The sequence below is a fragment of the Primulina eburnea genome, chromosome 4 (assembly GCF_022965805.1).
Source record: "Primulina eburnea isolate SZY01 chromosome 4, ASM2296580v1, whole genome shotgun sequence".
Taxonomy (NCBI): Eukaryota; Viridiplantae; Streptophyta; class Magnoliopsida; order Lamiales; family Gesneriaceae; genus Primulina; species Primulina eburnea.
In genome coordinates, this window is record NC_133104.1 from 37,484,827 (window position 1) to 37,505,087 (window position 20,261).

General features: G+C 36.7%; 3 protein-coding genes across 3 annotated transcripts; all 3 read right to left on the reverse strand.

Moving 5' to 3' along the window:
• Positions 1-3,221: 3,221 nt before the first annotated feature.
• On the reverse strand, positions 3,222-5,036 carry LOC140831086 (uncharacterized). The gene is made up of 2 exons (XM_073194855.1): positions 3,797-5,036; positions 3,222-3,472 (listed from the first exon to the last, which is right to left on the reverse strand). The coding sequence occupies exons 1-2, from the start codon at positions 4,819-4,821 to the stop codon at positions 3,352-3,354; spliced, it is 1,146 nt and encodes a 381-aa protein (XP_073050956.1). The 5' UTR covers positions 4,822-5,036; the 3' UTR covers positions 3,222-3,351.
• A 5,368-nt stretch (positions 5,037-10,404) lies between these two features.
• Positions 10,405-11,436, reverse strand: LOC140830264 (uncharacterized). The gene is made up of 2 exons (XM_073193548.1): positions 11,074-11,436; positions 10,405-10,989 (listed from the first exon to the last, which is right to left on the reverse strand). Exons 1-2 carry the CDS (start codon positions 11,434-11,436, stop codon positions 10,405-10,407), a joined length of 948 nt encoding a protein of 315 aa, XP_073049649.1.
• Positions 11,437-17,122: 5,686 nt separating this feature from the next.
• On the reverse strand, positions 17,123-17,815 carry LOC140830265 (secreted RxLR effector protein 161-like). Its single transcript, XM_073193549.1, has one exon. The coding sequence runs from the start codon at positions 17,813-17,815 to the stop codon at positions 17,123-17,125; it is 693 nt and encodes a 230-aa protein (XP_073049650.1).
• Positions 17,816-20,261: the final 2,446 nt, after the last annotated feature.

Genomic DNA, 20,261 nt, shown 5'->3' on the forward strand with positions numbered 1-20,261 from the left:
ACAGTTCTTACCACGGGTGCGCTACGTGTACTGAACAACAACCAAAAATCCGAAAGCATCGACCACAGGTGCGCTGCTCAATGGACCGAGGGTGCGGTATCTCTTCTGCCTAATCACCGCGGGTGCGGTGTCGCCTCTGCCCAATCACCGCGGGTGCGGTGCCTTTCCTGTCGCGGGTGTACTCTCCTCTGTAGCGAACAATATACTTAGCAACTAAAAATCGAATCGCAACATCGCTTCTTCTCATAATTTGACAACACTCTTAACAAGAAAGTTGCAACTCTATATCTTATCTAACCATTCCCATTGGTCTCATACCAATAGGCTCAACAAACAAATTACCATGAATTAAACCACAACGACGCTACAACATAACTACACATCATCTATAATCAACAATACTATAAACCATAAATTGCAACTCTTAACATCGAAATTATACTTAAACTTAACCAAGGAGTCAATAAACATATTAAATCTTAAACCGTACCGTTCACCAAGCTTGGATATTACACAATGACTCTGTGCCATCGAATAATTCACTAACAGTAGGACTCTGATTAACAGTTTTGCTTTGGAAATATATATACTCAATAATAATCAATTTTCTTCTTGAATTCAGTTCGTATAGGTTCTGTATTATATATTGAATTAGCAGCCTTGTTAAATCATCAAAACATAAGTGTTCTAACATATAGGATATTAATGCTTGGAAATTAGGCAGATTGAAATTTATGTTTAATTGTACGTATACCAAACTTTCCCACTTCAAAATATATGCATGTAATGGTCATAATTTTGATATTGAATTATTTACCTCATCAAAACTTCAAATATATTTACGTTAATGGTACCTCATCAAAACTTCAAAAATGTGTATAATTCTCATTCTATTTTTAATGGTATGAGAACAATTCTAATGCTTTGTGGACACAATAGATCAATTTTGTGCATTTTTAGTAAATTGGGACATTGAGCCGGTTGCACTTTATTTCTTCCAATATTCTCTCGATAGATTTCGAGATGGCTACGAGGTTGTTTTAGTCTATTATTTTAGTTAAAGTGGCTAACAAACTAATTCATAAGATATATGATGGTAACATAGATAATTACTCGCCAAATAAATTCACTTAACTGAATAGTGAAATTCAAATTGAATTATACAATATTTCATCAAATTAATTTTGTCTATTATAAGAAGCTCATAAAATCTAAACAGTTGTATTATTAGATGAGATATTGAATAAGCCAAATACTTTGATATATATTTGAATTATATCTCATATACATATCTTAATTACGTTATTTGTGTCCTTCTCAAGATTTTTAAAATACAATAATTAATTTTGTATTTTGCTCCACAATATATGTTGGGTGCAATAATTGTCCCTGCTTGGTAGAGCGATTTAACCGTGGTGCTTGAGATGTTGTGCGGTTTAAAAGATTTGAGTTGCACCATTACCACCAGCTATAGCTTTTGGTAAAGTGCTTGCAATCGGTATCAGAGCACATGTCACGGGTTTGATTCCCATTAAATGCAAGGAGTGCAATTATTGGGAGGGAGATTGTTGGGTGCAATAATTGTCCCTGCTTGGTAGAGCGATCGAACCGTGGTGCTTGAGCTGCTGTATGATTTAAAAGATTTGAGTTGCTCCATTACTACTAGCTATAACTTTTGGTAAAGCGGCAAGCGCTCGGACCTACAATATATAAAATATTATAAAACAAAATGTAAACTCGATAGAATAAAATTTGTTTTGTTTATGAGACTGAGACTATATCATCCCCATGATATGATGCACGCAATCTTTGTTCCAAATCTTCTAAAAATTGACGAACGAAATGACTTTCCCGAATTGTGTCAAATTAAACGATGGCACAGTTCTAAGATATAGTCATTTGAAAAGATTTTCAAGTTTTTCTCACACTGATTGAGAAATAATTATTAAAAATTTATTAAACTTATGGTTATATATATGTTGATAATATTGATACTAAATATATAAAAATGATATTTCAAATATCACGATGTTTGAAAAATTACAGCATCATTCATTGGTTATGTTGTTGAAGAATATATAGGTCATACATACTTTTAGTTACAAGTAAAAATCAATCACGACTAAAAACGACATTAATTCTTATGAATTATAGTTGATGATTGTCAAAAACTGAAAAATCATTCAACAATAAAATAAATATTTGGAAAATAAGATTACTGGATAAAAAATGTAGAAAACCGAAAAAACGTCCTAATAGGAATGTAAACTACGAGCATGTCATATCCCAGATGAGGATTTTAAATAACATAATAGATGTTAAAGACGATCATATATATACTTGCTGAGTATACCAAAATGATTATATATATATATTATAACAAACTACGACAAAGAGTTGTTAAGTTATCAAAATCAACCAAGAAATATATTGAATAGTGTTTCATGTGGATGAGATAACTTCTCCGATTCATATACCGTCTATGGTCATGATTTTTGATTTTGTGGTTTGGTTTGTTTCAATTAATAAATGTTATTAGCCATATTTTAATTCATTTAAATATTATCAAAATTTCATACATATATTTCCAACAATTTAGTTGCTTACGTACAACGCACGTACACTTTTCTAGTATATATATGTAAGCCAGCAGCTTATCTAAAATTTCATTCTTGGAAGTCCTATAAACCATCGTTGTACGCATGATCCACCAGTGCTGACGAGATTCTCAAACATTTTGTGTGCAATAAGGGAAAATTTAGATATGATTTCTGATGTTTTTTTTTTTTTTTTATCATGCTGGTTCCCTTTGAAATTCATGAACTCACCATGACTTAAAAAAGGTGCAGGTGCTCGATCCAACACACCTTAGACCGTACGTATTGCAGTGAAGGCCAAATCTTCGGGCTTGGAGAGGCTGTAATTTCTCTTCAAAATGCTTAAATATGTTTCCAGAACATGTGCGCACATTTAAGCAAGTGTCAAATAAATACTTCAACGGATAACATGCCAATATTCTTCAACAAGAATCGTGGGAAGGTTTATTTCATCCTACCTATGTGGGCATTGCCCCCATGATAGGATGGATGGTCAAGATTTGTCCATGCATATGTAGGACCCACAATTTTTTTTGAAATTGTATGTTTGACAAGATCTTGACCATCCATCTTCTCATGGGGGCAATGCCCACATGGGTAGGATCTCATTAACCTCGTGGGAAGAGGTACAAGATAGCTTCCTCGTTGCCTGATGTTTAAACATCTGGTTGCCAGCTCATTACACAATCAAGCAAGTCTTATTTTAGTTGACAGAAAATTCAACATAAAAACAGGGAGAAAAAAAATTAACCAGCTAGGCCCATATATAATTTTCCAAAGATGGATAATCATGTGAAAAAAGAAACAATCGATCTTTCTCATCAGGCAAATTAAACCAGTACCCATCCAGTCCTTCAATTTCTTCCATCTCCATGCTGCATTTTTTCTTGGGAATATGGTTAGTAGTTGGCATAATTTGAGACACACAAAAAAGGAAGCATCCAAAAAGGATAAAATATGATGAGCTAATTCAATTATCGGGTACAGTGATATGCTTACACTAAAAGGTGCTGCCACAAAACAAACGAATTATTTAATATATTGATAGTGAAATTCACATTTGTTGAAAACTTTACATTATTATTTTTTGGTTAAGGGAAACGCTCGGCTCGATTTTTGGAGCATGGAATGGTTACAAAATTGAATCTTTAATTTAATCTAAATTAGTGATGTAAGTACTTCGACTAGCCTATTCTTACCAAGGCAAAGTAGGATCACGCAAGTATTGATCATCCAGACGTTGCAAGCAGCTCTCATTTGCATTCAGCCACGCCGGAACTTCCCAGACTTCATCAAACGGAGATGCAACAGAATCTTCGTCCTTTTGATCCTCGTTCCCAATTTCCATGTTCCGCAACAACCATGAAGAATCCACCAGATTCACACCATCATTCCACTGCATCTGATGCTGCTCCCCGGTGGATCTTGGATCAGCAATCTCTCCATCATCCATTACCTGATGCAAGGCTGAATCCCCACTTTCCATCACAGTGGAAGGCGGGACCACCACACATGGAGTTTCGTCGGGAACTGGGGAAGAAGAAGAGTAAATTGATGACCGGTCAGCGCCACAATGGAAAGGGATGATGTCAATATTGTTGAAATCATGAAGATTCAGATTCAGGCCTAATGCTCGGCTTGGAAGTGCAAAATTCAGATTTTCTTGCACATTTGGCGAAATGGGCCAAGAACTGTAAGAATAACAAAAGCCTGCAGAGTAAGAGAAATCGGGAACAGAATTGTTGGGCAGATTGGAATCCAAAGAGTTTGAAGCATAAATTCTTGAATTCCAGCTCCCGGATTTCAGTTCACCCTCATGGCCCGCACAAACTTGATCATCAGTCGGACTCTCCTGTGCCTGAATTCCGAGCCCTGATTCCAATTTCTGGTGTTTTTCACCTGCCTGTTTCATATTTGCTCTATGAAACCTAAGAGCAGCAACAATCTCTTTCCGGGCTTCTGCCATATTCAGAAGCCTTTCTTTATAGGGCCTGCTGACGTGAAGCCTCCTTCTCACCTGCTTTTTAACAGGCTGATTCGATTTCTCCTGTTTAATATCATCACAAACGTTTTTCTCTATATTTCGATTCTCATAGGAATTTTCTGAATCTTTGGTTCTTGAAGAAGTTAATTGCTTAACAAAGGCTCCAACGTAAGCATTTGATAAGCGAGGTTCTTTGAATTCTTTCATATTTTCAAGAATTTGAAGTTTCTGGTTCACCATTTACGGAGTTAGGCGAAGAAGATTTGGCCCTCATCTCCTACTGCACTTAATTTTCTTTTTTTGGTTCAAAATTTCAGCCGGTTGGATGAAAGAAAATGGAAAGGTGGTCCAGTGTTTTTTCACTTCATTTCCCTTTTCTATTTGTAGGCGAAAGTACAGAATTCGGAGAAAGCAGGTCTGGAAGAAGGTGCTCGTGGTAGTCTAATTAGATAGTGACATGGTGTAGAATTTTCAAATCATCGGCACGAACTCACAAATCTTTATCTACGAGAAACTGTCTAACACAAGTTTTTGCCTTTGTTATTTTTTGAAACTTTTTTTTTTCTCAGTTTTCATAAATTATTAAAAATCTACCCAACTAAATTTCGATATAATTCTCGTCACATAAATTTATGAAAAATGTTCTTTTATTATCAAATTCATTATATCTATTTGATTTGAAATTGAAATAAATATACGTGGATATGTCATGAAAAAATAATAATAGATTTTATTTTTCAACATTAAATTTTATATAAATGAAATATTTTAATTGACGACATGATCAGAGCGAGTCGATACTTGTGAAGAAGACATAAATGCTCCATACCGTGCTCACATCGATTCTGTTTTGATTTCATCATTATAATTTGCTGCTACATTTTCCCAAACAGCTTTGGCTTAGTGCCAAACGTCCTAAAAAAATTAACTCAACTGGCACGAAATTTATTATTGTAACAACTTATAATCACTATATTCAATAAGAAAGAACAAAACTTGTATTGAACGAGATTTCGATACGATATCAGTATGTACAATTTTATATCGATTTTTTTATTTTTAATTTATAACTTTATTATCTAAAAATATTATATATTTTTAAATTTATATATATTGTTTCGATGTTTCGGTATCGTATAAAAGAATTTCGATAAATTCCGTATTTTTTGTTACGATAACCTCCGTATACTGAAAATTTCGGTATTTTCCTCATCCTTAATCTTAGGATCAAGCGCTTACTACTAGGCCAAAAATTATAGCTGTTACCCAAAGAAAAACTTTATTTCTTTATATTTATGACAGCGAAGAGTGCAAAAACTTTGGTATTAATAGGTCAGACTATTAGTCCATGATTCCTAATGTGTTGTCTCCTTTCTTTTTAAAGATCAGTTTTATGTTTTTCCGATCGTCGGTCTTTATCTCCAGCCAATACAGTATTACCTATTAAGATCTGGTTTTACTATTTTACGACCTACTCAGCCAACCAGATCAAGCGGTATAAGAACAGCTTGACGTGCAAGTACTTCTCAAGAGGTCACAACACTACCCTCACACATACATGTTTAATCCAACACTTAACTTGATTATATTTTCTCTTGACATTGTTGTGGAAGTTTTTCTTGTAGCTAGTCATGAAGAATTCAAACTTGCTGATAATTGAGCTCGAATCAAATATCGATACAATAAGAAAACGACTGAAACATGGACCAGACAGCGAATCCCACCGCCATGGAGCTTCACGAATCCAATCCTTACACAATTTCACCCAACCATTAATCATCTCTACTGTCCAATTAATGACACCCGCCGCTTTATTCCTACCACACACACGCCTTCCAACATTATTATACTACATGAATTGAAATCTCATAATAAAGTATTTCTTTATTTTAACAATAATAATCTTTGGTTAAAAAAATTTACTTTAAAATCTCGAACTTGAAACTTCACATTACAAATTTTATGATATTATTTACTAAAAGATTAGTAATTTATATGGGTGATTTTTTATGAATTTATGTTTATGAGGTGGATTTCGGTAAAATCTTTTGTTGTTTAATTTTTTTGGTATATCTTTAATAAATCTTTTTATCTTTTGTAAAAGTTCCAAATTAGAACTTTATATTCGTTATTATTCTGGAATTTAAATGTTTCGTTTTCTTAGCTCGGTATGAGTTGAAAATTGTATATAGACTGGAAACCAATAACCTCCATGTGTGCGAAAGCCACTAAAGAAAAATTTGGTAAAATAACGCCACACATGAGATTCAATTTTATTCCAAACCTCATATGGCTTATTAAAAAAATGAATTTCTTAATATGTACCAGTATTATTTCTTGGTGTGTTACTGTAACTTATAAATCTATTATGTTACATTTAAAATTTTTTCTTATTAACTTATCAAATTGTAATATCACGTATTATTTGTTGGTTTGAATATTCAGCATTGCTACGTTACTGGAAAAAATAATCAATTACCGGTGTGTTTGGTTAAAGGATAGGACAAATGAAATGATTAACACAAAAATGATTAAATATTTGATAGACCAAGATTTGTAAAGTTTCTTGCAAGCCTGTGTTGTGTTTGGTGAGATGCTAAAAGGTGTGACTAAAAAAGACAGTACACTTGTAATACCGAAAATATCCTTTACGTTATCTATCCAGATTTTAAAAAACCTACCTCATCTACCACGCATTTCAGGACCTCCATCTGTGCAAGAGAAACCTAGCCGCCGTCACTGTACACCGAAGGAACCATTTCCGTCAATACCGTGTGGCTCTTCGTGTTCTCACGGCGATTCAGACATGTGAATGACTGAAAATCGATGGTGCAGGTTTTTACCTGGGCGACATGTCGAGTTTAAGTAACTGAGCACCTACTGCGTCCACCCTAAAACGCGACACAGCCATCGGCACTCAATGTGAGTAATTGTAAGAACATTTTACAATTGTTTCGTTTGACGAACGTTCCTGTATTTCCGATTATATTTGTTACAAATACTTTCCGAAATTTTTCCTCCATAATAACAAAACGTAGATCTGGTGTGAAGTTGTAAGGTTGGACGGTGTAAATGTTTGTCGACTTTGATGTCTCCGTTGGTTTGTGTTTGTCGATGTCATTGTCGACTTTGCACCGAAAAATATTCTGTACCAATTTGTTGTTTTACTAAATTTTGTTAATTTCAGAAAGCAGTAATTAGCTTGCAAATGTATTTTACACGATCACCCGTCGGTAAGTACGGCACTTAGGTGTTCCTTGAACGACAGTTTAGCTTAATTTTCATGGACGTGAGGACACCACCACAGTGCGAGTGCGGCAATGGGTTTATGGTATTACGTCAAGCTGGGCCACATTCGACACGACCTGGCCACTATTACTTTATATGTCCAGCCGGTTTGAAACATCGTAACCGATTCTATTGGTACGATGAGTACGGAAAAATAGCTTCGCACACTGAACCATCATCGAACATTGAAATGGGTTTGAATTCGTCACGAGATTCAACTTCCCCCTTTGTCAAGCATCGGCACAGTCAAGCATCCAATGCATCATGTAATTCACATTGTTCTAATATGAAGAAAGCCGATACAATTGACAAGGAACAAGACATTCAAACCAAGTCAGTAATATCATCATCCACGTCAGCTCCCCCAACTGAACCAGTGGAGCAAACACCTCTATCTACCGAACAACTTTGTTGTTGCTTCGGTTGTATTTGCTCAATATTGTGTTTACTACTGTTTTTCATGCTTGTTATTTTAATGTTTAAGTAAGTACAATGTTGTCTTCACGTTCGTTATGTCGTAATATTGTGTTGTCCACTTTTCGACTTAGCAGCATCCTTGCTGTACGGAGCTGTCTAAGTGAATGTAATTTGTTGTAAAACTCTACTCTTTCGTTGTTGTGGTTGTTAGTGTTTAATATATTTTATATCGTGTTCCAACCTGCACATTTGTGTACGAAGCTGCGTCAGTGCATGTAGTTTCCTTTGTAACAACATGTCCTCCCGATGCAGTCATTGAATGCGGAGATGAGAGTAAGAGCATCATTCTCACAATTTAAGTTATTCCAATTTGTCTGTTCTGCTCATTGTACTTTGACTTGCAAAACTTCGTCTCAGGTGGACTGAAAATAGGTTTGACGAACGGTAATGGGAAGGGATTAAGTTGCAGCAAGATTTGTCATTCCTGCGTCTTCCTTCTCATGCAAAGATAAGTGTACATTCTATGTTGTTGCATCCGAAGGTGAATTACGTTTACACTGTTGAACTTCTTTTAGTTTTAAAAGTTTGTTTGTGGATTTATGAACATGTACAACCAACGAATTTTTGTATGCACTTTTGTCCCTCATAAATGAGAACTAGTGGCTAGGTTGGTGGGCTTGCCTGTTACTGCATGTGTTACGAGGATTTTTTTTTCTCGGTGCAACTAATAGATCTACACATCTGTGCAATATAATGAATACAAAATCCTGCCTAGGTGTAGTGTTTGACCTACATTGCATGCTACATCAAATCACATAAATGTCTGTATCTTAAAGGATATGGTTTTTAATGTTGGTAGATTTGGTAGCATTTAAAACGATTCACCATCTACTTAAGGGCACAGTTGACTCTCATTTCTTTTGTGCAATCTCTTTGAATTAAACGCAACCTTCTTCTCTCTCAGTTAAGAAGATGTCTGTGTCTTTCCCTACTCACTCTCAAGACTCTGTGACCAGCAAGTATGTAGTACCGGTCATATCATTGTTATCAGACGAAGAAGTCGATGGTCTTGGTCAAATGCAAGCACCAGCGAAGATGAAGGAGGTGGTGGGGTTGTCTCCTGCACGTTCGTCGAAGGAAAGATCAGCCACTGACAAGCCTTTTGACACTGTGTCAGACCTGTACTACAAACAAGCTACGAATCATGTGACATCGAAGAAGCGGGGATGTATAACCGACCCCGTTGCGATGAAGAAGCGGGCTGCAGAAATTAATAGTGTCCCGTTTGTTGTCATCGATACGTCAGGCGACTCTAGTGGGTAACCTACCACCTCTCTTCAGCAACTGTTTTGGTCTTCGCACCACCATTTTGTTCCTTTTGCACTGTCTTATAGTTGCAGTTGTTGTAGACAGTTAGGTGGTGAAGACTATTTCCCTACTCCAACGATGCATTGTAATGAAATGATGCTATGTAGATGCACATGTAAATTAATGAATGTGGTTGACTAAGCTTGAAGCTCGTACACTTGTCGATGTACATTTCACTATATTATTTTCGCGAACACATATCAGCTTCTGTGTGATACTTGTATCTGAGCACATAACAGATTTATTTCATTCAAAATTCCATACATGCATCGAAGCTGCCATTTCTTTAAACGCTTAACATTTGTCTTTCAAATTTTTATGCTTCGTCCACAATAGGTTCCGAAATGCAAATTAAGGGACAGACATATTATTGTTATTACAATAGTGCAATTACACATTTCAGAAAGTTTGCTTCAAAAGTAATTGGAAATCTGTAATTCAATTTCGTTAATTGAATAAATCACACTTGTTGGACAGAAGGCTTGCGTAGCATAAATCACACTTGTTGGACAGAAATTCCTTCATGCAAAATACGAACCAAATGTCCAACAACATGTAACACCGTCCTGCTGCAAGAACAATCACTTAGTAAAACTAAAAAAAGGCGAAATGCTTCTCGCTCAACATAGACGAGTATAATTCAGCAAAGGTTACTTCAAAGTTTAAGATAGACACATATTAAACAGTTTGACAACTTAGGTAAACCAATACATTAAAGGAACCCAAAAGTAAAGGCTCGAAGGCATAACTTCAACCTCCTCTTACCAACCGTCTAGCTAGGCTCAATCTTCCACCATGTCCCAACTGCAAGAACAGTGACATCTTCGCAGGGTTCTCAACCAACTCCTCAATAACCATAACTTTCTCGTCTTCGGTCAGCTCGTTAATTGTCTCCATGACCTTCAACACACTGTCTTGAGCATTGCGCATTGTCTCCTCAGCTTGTTCTTTTTGTGAAGCTAATTGTTTGATGAGGTCAGTCATTGTGTCTTTCGTTATGTTGGCGAAATTGTTTATTGCCTCTACTATCGCATCGTCACCAGCGTCTACATGTTTCCTTTTCTTCGCCCTCGAGTTCGTGGCAGATGTCGGTCGCGAAGACGGCGTCACAGATACAGAGATTGATTCATCAGCTCCCTCGTTAACAGAGAAGAATGCATCGAGGTTCGCACCTGGGCTGTTAGGCATTTCAGGTGTCATGGAAAGTATCTCTTGTACAGCGGCAGTGAAATGTTCAGCTTTGTCTCCGGTTGCCCGATCATTACCAAAGATTTCACACCAATCATGGTAGTAAGACCATCTTTTGTGCCTCATTGACCGGACGGTGTTGTCAGCCTACGCATGTAATAACACATATTACAAAGGATCATCAATTTTATTCAATAACATACCTTCAACAGCTGTGAAAGTAAGTAATACCTTTATTAGTGCATCCCAAATGTCGTTGGAAGCTTCAACGGTTTTCTCTGTGTCGTTCCACCCTACTCCACTTTTACTTAGTAAGGTTAGTACAGATCCGTACAATTTCTTCCACACATGAACTTTAGAGTTGATATGAGGATTCCCACGTATGTTTGTGTCAGGGAATGCCACTTTCATTCGATTTTCAAGGAAAGCTAAGTAGCCTGGCCTGAATCCATTGCCGCTTTTCCAACCTTGTACGGCGGCCTCTTTTAGTGCTTGTATTAGAACCTCCTCTTCACGTTCACTCCAACTACGTCTTGTCTTATCAGATTTCTTGCCTTTGTCAACATAACTCTCTGAAGTTGCAAAACTATCCATAATCGGGATGTATCCACGGGAGTTGTCCGTGTCCTGCTGGTAATACAACACACTGGTTAGCCATGTCAAGATATTTCTATTGTTTAAATCATATTGTTTACTTAACAACAAATACATAAGTGGGTGGAGTCAATTCAGACAACATGACATCAAATGCAATAAAGTTACTTATTAAAATAAAATAACATCAACTGTCACAAATACATGAATGCCGAAGTTGCAACGCAAGATTTACAAGAATAAGAATCATTTAGTTTAGATTCATCCACATAGACATAGCAAGGTTCTCCCTCCAAGTATCCCACTCGTCCGACGCTTCCAAGGTAGTGATTAGATCATCTTGCATCTCATTGTCCGGACTTGTCACATCGTCGACATGTTCCTCGATTGGATCCTCGGCCATCTCAGACCTGATGAAGTTATGCAACAACATACACGCCATTATGATTCGGTTCTGTGTTTTTAGGGGGTAGAACGAAGGACTTCGAAGTATGGCCCATCTCTTTTTCAATAAACCAAATGCTCTTTCGATTATGTTACGTGCTTGAGAGTGTCTCCAGTTAAATAACTCCTTGTAATTCTGTGGCCCAGTTGCACGGTTTCCCCAAGCATCTCTATGATAGCGTACGCGCCGGTAAGGGGTCAAGAAACCCTCTGCATTGCCATATCCATTGTCACATAGGTAATAACAACCTGAGAAGAAGCAATTATTTATTACGTCATCAACATAAGTTACGGCCGAAATTCATGAGGCAAGACGTAACAATCTTATAAATGTTAAAATAACAAGTTTCAGCAATTCCGAAATAGTGCGAAAAAATAAAAACATAACCTCTTGGAATTTTCAGTGTGTCGTCACGAGTCACTGCATCTTTAAGAACCCTGGCATCTGCTGCAGATCCCTCCCACCCCGTCAATGCATATATGAACTTCATCTCACGGTCGCAAACCCCTAGAACGTTGACAGCGATAGTGCCTTTTCTTGTTCTATATCGTGCCTTGTCCATGCTAGGTACATGTACACTTACATAAGTTCCGTCTAATGCACCAAGACATCCCTGTTCAATATTCAAATTAAAAACTTGTAAGAAATGTACGTATGCGAAAAAATATTCATTGAGTATTAAAATTTTTATTACGTAAATGTTGTTCATTGTACTTTCACATTACCTTGAACCATTTCCATGTTTCGTTTGTGCAAGATTCATCGACAGGAGATGGTTTAACAAGTAGTAAAGGATGTAACATGAGAACTGATTGGAGCACTTGATGGAAATGATAGCTGATTGTATGACCACTACGTACGTAGTCATGTCCGACAACTCTATTCTTCTTGTGATGAGCCAATACACTCAGAAACATGCTGACTTTCTCTTCGGTACAGACATATCTGGACTCGACTAGTCCTCCGACATGAGTTACCAAGTAACACAAGCGTGCAAAAGCATTCCTATTCATTCGCAAGTTCACCACACATTGAACGTCTCCTATGTCGATAATCCTGTGCAAATGGTTCATTTGTACTTGTATTCTTTGTGTGATGCTATAGGTCATTGTTCTTGAACGCTTCATGCAACGTCGTTGTGCGCGTAACTTAAGTGCATGTCTCACGAGTAAGATAACCAACAATGATCGACACATGATTTGTTGCAGCAACACAAAAACAGTAAGGTGTGTACGCATATTGGCCAGCGAAGTTACTTCAGACAGGAATAAAATTGACAATGTGGTTAACAAAGACATTTGCAGAACATCAATGAAGTAAAAACACCGATTTATGAAGATACTAAGCAATTGAAGTAAGAAACAAAGGTTCGAATAAGCTTTCAGTTACAAAGTCGCTGAAAGAAGCAATTGACAGCTTATTACTCTCACTTGGGCTTCAATTGTGAGGTACTTATAAAGGCGACATGTACAAGAAGATTGGCAGAAGATTAAACTTTACTCAACAAAAAATAAAGTGTATGTGGAAACAGTAACCCTACAAACGGCCAAGAAGAAAATATTGAATCCAACGATGGAAACCCACATGAGGAGAACGAACATCTTATGTGAGGAAGCAGCAGAAGTGAGGAAATGTCACTTACCGACACTGTGATAGAGTCCGCGAACTCCTGAATCTTTGCAGGTTAAAGAAGCTCAGCTTCACCCTACCAGAATGTAAATCGGACAACGGTCTACGAAAAAATACCGATTTATAGAAGGAGAAGGAGGTGTGTTTACCTGATTTCTGTAGATGTCGCGGAGCACAACTGAAACCTACGCCATTGCCCCTCTTCGTACTTTCTTGTGGAGACGGAAGAAGATTTTTTGTTGGGTAGTTGAGGGTAATTTAGGGAAATGATGCCTTGATACAGAGAAGGATTATTAGTATTGGGCTCATTGGTGGGTTTATTTTAAACTACTTAGTACAGCCTAGTCCAATGGAGAAGGTATTAGGCAGGTTTATTAAAAAAGCCACCAAACATTGGATTAACAGGGAAAAATTAAGACAATCCTAATGAATCCTACCTACCAAACGTACCGTTAGTACAGCCTAGTCCAATGGAGAAGGTATTAGGCAGGTTTATTAAAAAAGCCACCAAACATTGGATTAACAGGGAAAAATTAAGACAATCCTAATGAATCCTACCTACCAAACGTACCGTTAGTGTCATGAATGTGAATTTCTTTTTGAGTGGGCGGTATTACGATCTTATTGTGTTGAATAATTAAAATAGTATTATGTTTAAAAATTATGAAACTTTTCATACTTGATATAAAAAATTATGTTTTTTTATTATTATAACTTTGTTCGTTAACTAACTATGTTCTAATCAATATTGGAATAAATGCGGTTATGAGTGGCTTCGTGAAAAGGTGGTAGCATCATAATCATTCGAAAGCAATAGGTCATGTTTATCAATTATTTTTTATTAAAACTAAAATGCAATTAATAATTTTGTAACTTACTTACCATATTACTTAAAATATGCGAATTTTTTTTTTCTATATAATTAAATACATAATTCTTAACTTTTAAACTCAGTAAATACTTACACATAGTTTTCAAAAATTTACAATAATTAACCCAAAAATTCGAAACTTTTAAAAAAACAATTCAAATTATGATTGTTTTGAGGCATAAAAATGATTAACGTCCAATATCCGTTAAATATTTCAAAACAACCAAAGAAATAATTTGTTTTCCAACCATAAATACAATAAAATGAATCAGAGTATGGAATCAGTTTTAACACACTTACAACTTATAAACTACAAGGCAATCAAGCATGCACTGCCTACAATCCGAGTCTGCTCACTGGTCATCACCTCTAGCCTCCTCAAAAATGTCATCGTGAGTATCAAATATTACATAGTAAGATAAAACCATGCAAATTAAACATATTTGATACATAAAACAACTTAGGCATAAATAAATATGACGTGACTTCCATGCATAAATAATTTCATAAGTGTGCTTGACATAACATAAACAGAATTATTTTGTGTAGAATTCTCCTCATTGAAATGTTGTATCATAAAATAATTTGTTTGATCTAACTAACACCACAACGCTTGGCCGAAAAGGATCACCACAGCCCTTGGACTGAATATCCAATACCAATCATAAGACAACCATAAGATAAGTTGGAAAGGTTCCCAGACACGTTCTCCTGCTTCCAAACCCACACATGGATACTTTGACCACAAGAAAACTTATATACCTACAGAATAATATTTTTGCATGTTATATTTATTTACGAACGTAGTGGACCTCGCTAGATCGACCCCCAGACCCGCTGCCACCACTTATAACTTACAATTCAAAACATCTAATAACTTGCATCTTAGCCGTACGACTCCCGAATTAAATAAAACGACTTGCGACTTATCCCCACGACTTGGGACTTGACAAAACTTGACTAGTAACCTAACACACAGTCCATAGCCTTAGAATCACCTCTGTAACAGCCCCAAATCATCCTGAAACAAGACAAGCAACTCTAGGCTCTATTCGGTCCATTTTTGATACGTTCGGGTTCTATACGGCTCCAAACATACCACGCCTTGAACCACTCCTTAACAAGGCCCTATACCATGATCTTAGACCATAACCAAGCCACTGATATGGTCTTACCAACTCAGATCACTTGTGGATGATGTGGAGCAGTTGGCCGTGACATCTCTTGCGCGCGCATGCAATCTCTTTTTATCTCCAACGACTTTCCTACCTGACCAGCACATAAACGACTAAGACCACACCCACCTTGACACCCTACGACATGGTCCAGACCCTGGCCACGAGCCCTATCCCATCCCAAACCTGCCCCAACAAGCCGAACACAAAAACAGCCCCCACGTACACACGATGGCTTGCGCTCCGTCTTTTATTTTGCACCACCAGACTACTTCCGACCCTTCAAGGACTGATAAATAACATCTAAACACATCATAATACATCCACATACACAATAAAAATAGCCTGAACGATCCACACAAGCCTACGCATCAAAAACTCATGAAAACTTGAAGGATCTTGCACAGAAAAATTTCAGCATGCAAATTCATCTGATTCAAATATTTCATCCATAAAAACGTTTTTCATGTATAAATATCATCAAATAAAGGTATATAATAAGATTGATGCATCAAGAAAGGTTTAAAACATGTCTTTCCGTATAAATGCTCGAATAAACAATCACCGGTGCGAGGGAATGGAAGATGAACGGGGAACGGTTGCTAAATGATTTCCTTGACAACAACTTGTGAAAATCTCACCAAAGTATGGATGTAGGAGTGGAGAAGTACTAATGGTGGCTGCTAGGAAGCAAAACCCTATAATTTACTGTAGAAATCAATTGGGTTTTACATCATAACACACAATCCTCAAATACTATTAAATTCTCAAGAAACAACATATATAAGAATCATAATTGCGGAAGCGTACCGGAATCCATGATTTGTTGATGATTATTGGAAGTGATCTTCAATCTTGCAGTTTTCTCTTCCAAAACCAAAGAGTTCTGTTGATGGGAAACAGAACAATACGTTGTACTGCAAAATTGGGACCATAACCCATTTTATAATTAAACAAAATTCGCTATTTCTAATTTGGTCCCTCAACAAACCAGAAATATCATATATGGTATCCACACTTAAATATCATGACATTTAAGTCCTCAAGTCAATTCTTATTCCAAATTAGACCACATAAGTTTATGACTTATTTAATTGATGACATATAAACATTTATAATTACATTTATGGCCCCAAAATTCTAACAATCTCCCACTGGACCATATGTGTAAACTTATAAATGTATTAAACTTAACGAGCTCAAAACTTTTGTCATCACAACAATAAGACTTCTTAAACAATCTCGTCCATTAATTATATCGACATAGGATCAATGCAGTCTTTGTTGTATTTATCACAACTGAACCATCAATGGTCACACATATCAATACAATCAAATGACATAGATCAATCATGAATGTGTGGCATGAAAATTACATGCAAGGTGATCTATTCATGTCAATTTTCAACTGTTCCTACTTTACCAAAGTGAGATCAAAACCTTAACTTCAGTTAGACAAAGTGTAAAGTAAACAATGAACTTTATTTCTGATCAGAAAATATCCAAATACATAAGTTCGAACAACATAACCAAACATAAAATATAAAGTACAAACTCCCACTAGATCTAAACTTCATCAAACTGAATAACACCCATATGAGTAGTATGTTCATGGAAAACATTGGGTGGCAAACCCTTCGTAAAAGGATCTGCTATCATGGAGTTTGTGCCTATGTGTTCAATCAAAATCTGTCCGCTTTGTACTCTTTCTTTCACAACAAGGAACTTGATGTCGATGTGTTTCGATTTTGTCGAGCTCCTATTATTGTTGGAATACAATACAGCTGATCTATTGTCACAAAACAATTTCAATGGTCTTTCAACCTCTTCTAGAATACGCAGCCCAGTGACAAAATTCCTCAACCATATTGCATGATTAGATGCCTCGTAACATGCTATAAATTCAGCCGCCATGGTGGAAGAAGCTGTTAGTGCTTGTTTGGCACTTCTCCAAGAGATAGCTCCGCCAGCCAATAGAAATACATAGCCTGAAGTGGATCTCATGCTATCTTGGCATCCCGCGAAATCGGAGTCCGAATATCCCATGATCTCAAGATTATTCGACCTCTTATATGTGAGCATGTAATCACAGGTTCTCTTTAGATATCTCATTACTCTTTTGGCTGCTTTCCAGTGATCCATTCCTGGGTTGCTTAAATATCTGCCCAACACTCCAACAATGTACGCAATATCTGGACGCGTACAAACTTGAGCATACATAAGACTTCCTACAGCCGAAGCATAGGGAATCTTTTGCATTTCTTGAATCTCGAGGCTTCCTTTAGGGCACTATTTAAGGCTAAACTTATCTCCTTTAGCAACAGGGGTATTACCTGGCTTACAATCTTGCATGCCAAATCTTTTAAGTACCTTATCGATATAGCTCTTTTGCGGTAATCCAAGAATACCTTGAGAACGATCTCGATGTATTTGGATTCCTAGTACAAAGGAGGCGTTACCAAGATCTTTCATTTCAAAATGTCTAGAGAGAAATTTCTTGGTATCGTTCAACATGTCTATATCGTTTGTGGCAAGCAAAATGTCATCTACATATAAGACCAGAAATATATGTTTACTCCCACTGAACTTATGATACACACAATCATCTACTACATTTACCTCAAAACCAAATGAGATAATTACTTGATGAAACTTGTGGTACCATTGACGAGAAGCTTGCTTTAACCCATAGATGGACTTCTTAAGTTTGCAAACCATATTCTTTGGATTTCCAAATACAAAGTGTTTTGGTTGCACCATATAGATTGTTTCATCAATGTCTCCATTGAGAAATGCTGTCTTGACATCCATCTGATGAAGTTCCATATCAAAGTGTGCAACAAGTGCCATGATTGTCGTAAAAGAGTCCTTCGATGAAACTGGAGAAAAGGTCTCTTTAAAGTCAATCCCATACTTTTGAGTATAGCCTTTAGCTACAAGACGTGCTTTGTATCTTTCCACATTACCTTTTGAATCCCGTTTGGTTTTGAAGATCCACTTACAACCAATGGGTTTCACACCTTCTGGTAATGGGACAAGTTCCCAAACTTTATTGTCTTGCATTGACTTATACTCTTCACTCATTGCCTCGGCCCACTTTTGAGAATTTGAATCTTGCATGGCTTGACGAACGTTGATTGGATCATTCTCCGCCATACCATCATTTTCCTCATGTTCTTGGAGTAGCACTATGTAATCATCTGGAATAGCGCTCTTCCTTTCTCTAGGGACCTCCTCAAAGACACTTGTTCTTTAGACACTGGTTCTTGAGGTTGTTGAGTTTGTTCGATTGGGACTTGATTGACAATGTCTTGTTGTTCTTGTATCACATCCTGATCAATTACAGGAATACGATCCTGAACATTATCAGTGTCAACCATAGGAATATGAACTATTTCCTCTTGAAGAGTAGTTGGAGTTGGAACACATTCCTCCTCGAAAACAAAGTCTGTTACTTTATTCTTCCCCCCAAACTCAATATCCTCAAAAAATACTGCAGTTCCCGTCTCAAATATATTCTTTACTTTGGGATCATAAAATTTATAGCCCCTTGATCGCTCAGAATACCCAATAAAGTAGCTACTGACTGTTCTGGAGTCAAGTTTCTTTTCATACGGTCGATATGGTCTAGCCTCAGCTGGACATCCCCAAATATGAAAATGTTTTAGACTTGGCTTTCGCCCTGTCCAAAGTTCATAAGGTGTTTTAATAGCTGCTTTAGTTGGTACTCTATTTAGAATGTAAGTTGCTGTTTTTAATGCTTCTCCCCAGAGTGACTCTGGTAAGGTTGAATGACTGATCATACTTCTTACCATATCCTTAAGAGTCCTATTTCGTCGTCCAGCTACACCATTCATGCTTGGTGAGCCTGGCATGGTGTACTGCGGGACGATTCCATATTCCTCTAGGTATTGAGCAAAAGGTCCTGGACGTTGTTCCCCTGAACCGTCATTTCTACCGTAATATTCACCACCACGATCAGATCTGACTTTCTTAATTCTTTTGTCGAGTTGATTCTCGACTTCAGTCTTAAATGACTTGAAAACGTCCAATGTCTGTGATTTTTCATGGATAAGAAATAAGTATGCATATCTAGAGTAATCATCAATGAATGATACAAAATATTGTTGACCATTCCAAGAAGGTGTTGGAAATGGTCCACAAATATCTGTATGTATCAATTCCAATACCTCAGTAGCTCTATATGCACCCTCTTTCTTTCTTTTGGTCTGTTTGCCTTTGATGCATTCGACACAATTGTTTAAGTCTGTAAAATCAATGGAGTTCAAAATTCCATCTGATACAAGTCGTTCAACTCTATTTCTAGAGATGTGCCCTAATCGCTTGTGCCATAATGCACCAGAGTTTTCATTATTAAATTTACGCTTAGTACCACGTGATTCCACATTTAGGGTTTCAATATAAGAAGCATTTGTATCAAGCATATATAGATTGTCATAAATTATAAGTGAACCAGTTCCAACAACATTAGAGTTAATAGATAACCTAAACATATTTTTTCCAAATGAACAACAATATCCTAATTTGTCCAAACTAGAAACAGAAATTAAATTCCGTCTAAACGACGGTACAACAAAAGTATCTATTAAATCCAAATAAAAACCAGTACTTAATAACAATCTAAAATGCCCTATTGCTTCCACTTCGACCGACTTGCCATCACCTACATAAATGCATCTTTCAG

Bases quoted from the DNA above. Each gene is read 5' to 3' on its own strand.
- LOC140831086 (XM_073194855.1), bottom strand. From the start codon at position 4,821: ATGGTGAACCAGAAACTTCAAATTCTTGAAAATATGAAAGAATTCAAA. The intron at 3,473-3,796 runs GTAAGAATAGGC...GAAAAAATGCAG, and splicing joins CGTGATCCTACTTTGCCTTG to CATGGAGATGGAAGAAATTG.
- LOC140830264 (XM_073193548.1), bottom strand. From the start codon at position 11,436: ATGGATAGTTTTGCAACTTCAGAGAGTTATGTTGACAAAGGCAAGAAA. The intron at 10,990-11,073 runs GTATTACTTACT...TTACATGCGTAG, and splicing joins TTTGGGATGCACTAATAAAG to GCTGACAACACCGTCCGGTC.
- LOC140830265 (XM_073193549.1), bottom strand. From the start codon at position 17,815: ATGCAAAAGATTCCCTATGCTTCGGCTGTAGGAAGTCTTATGTATGCT.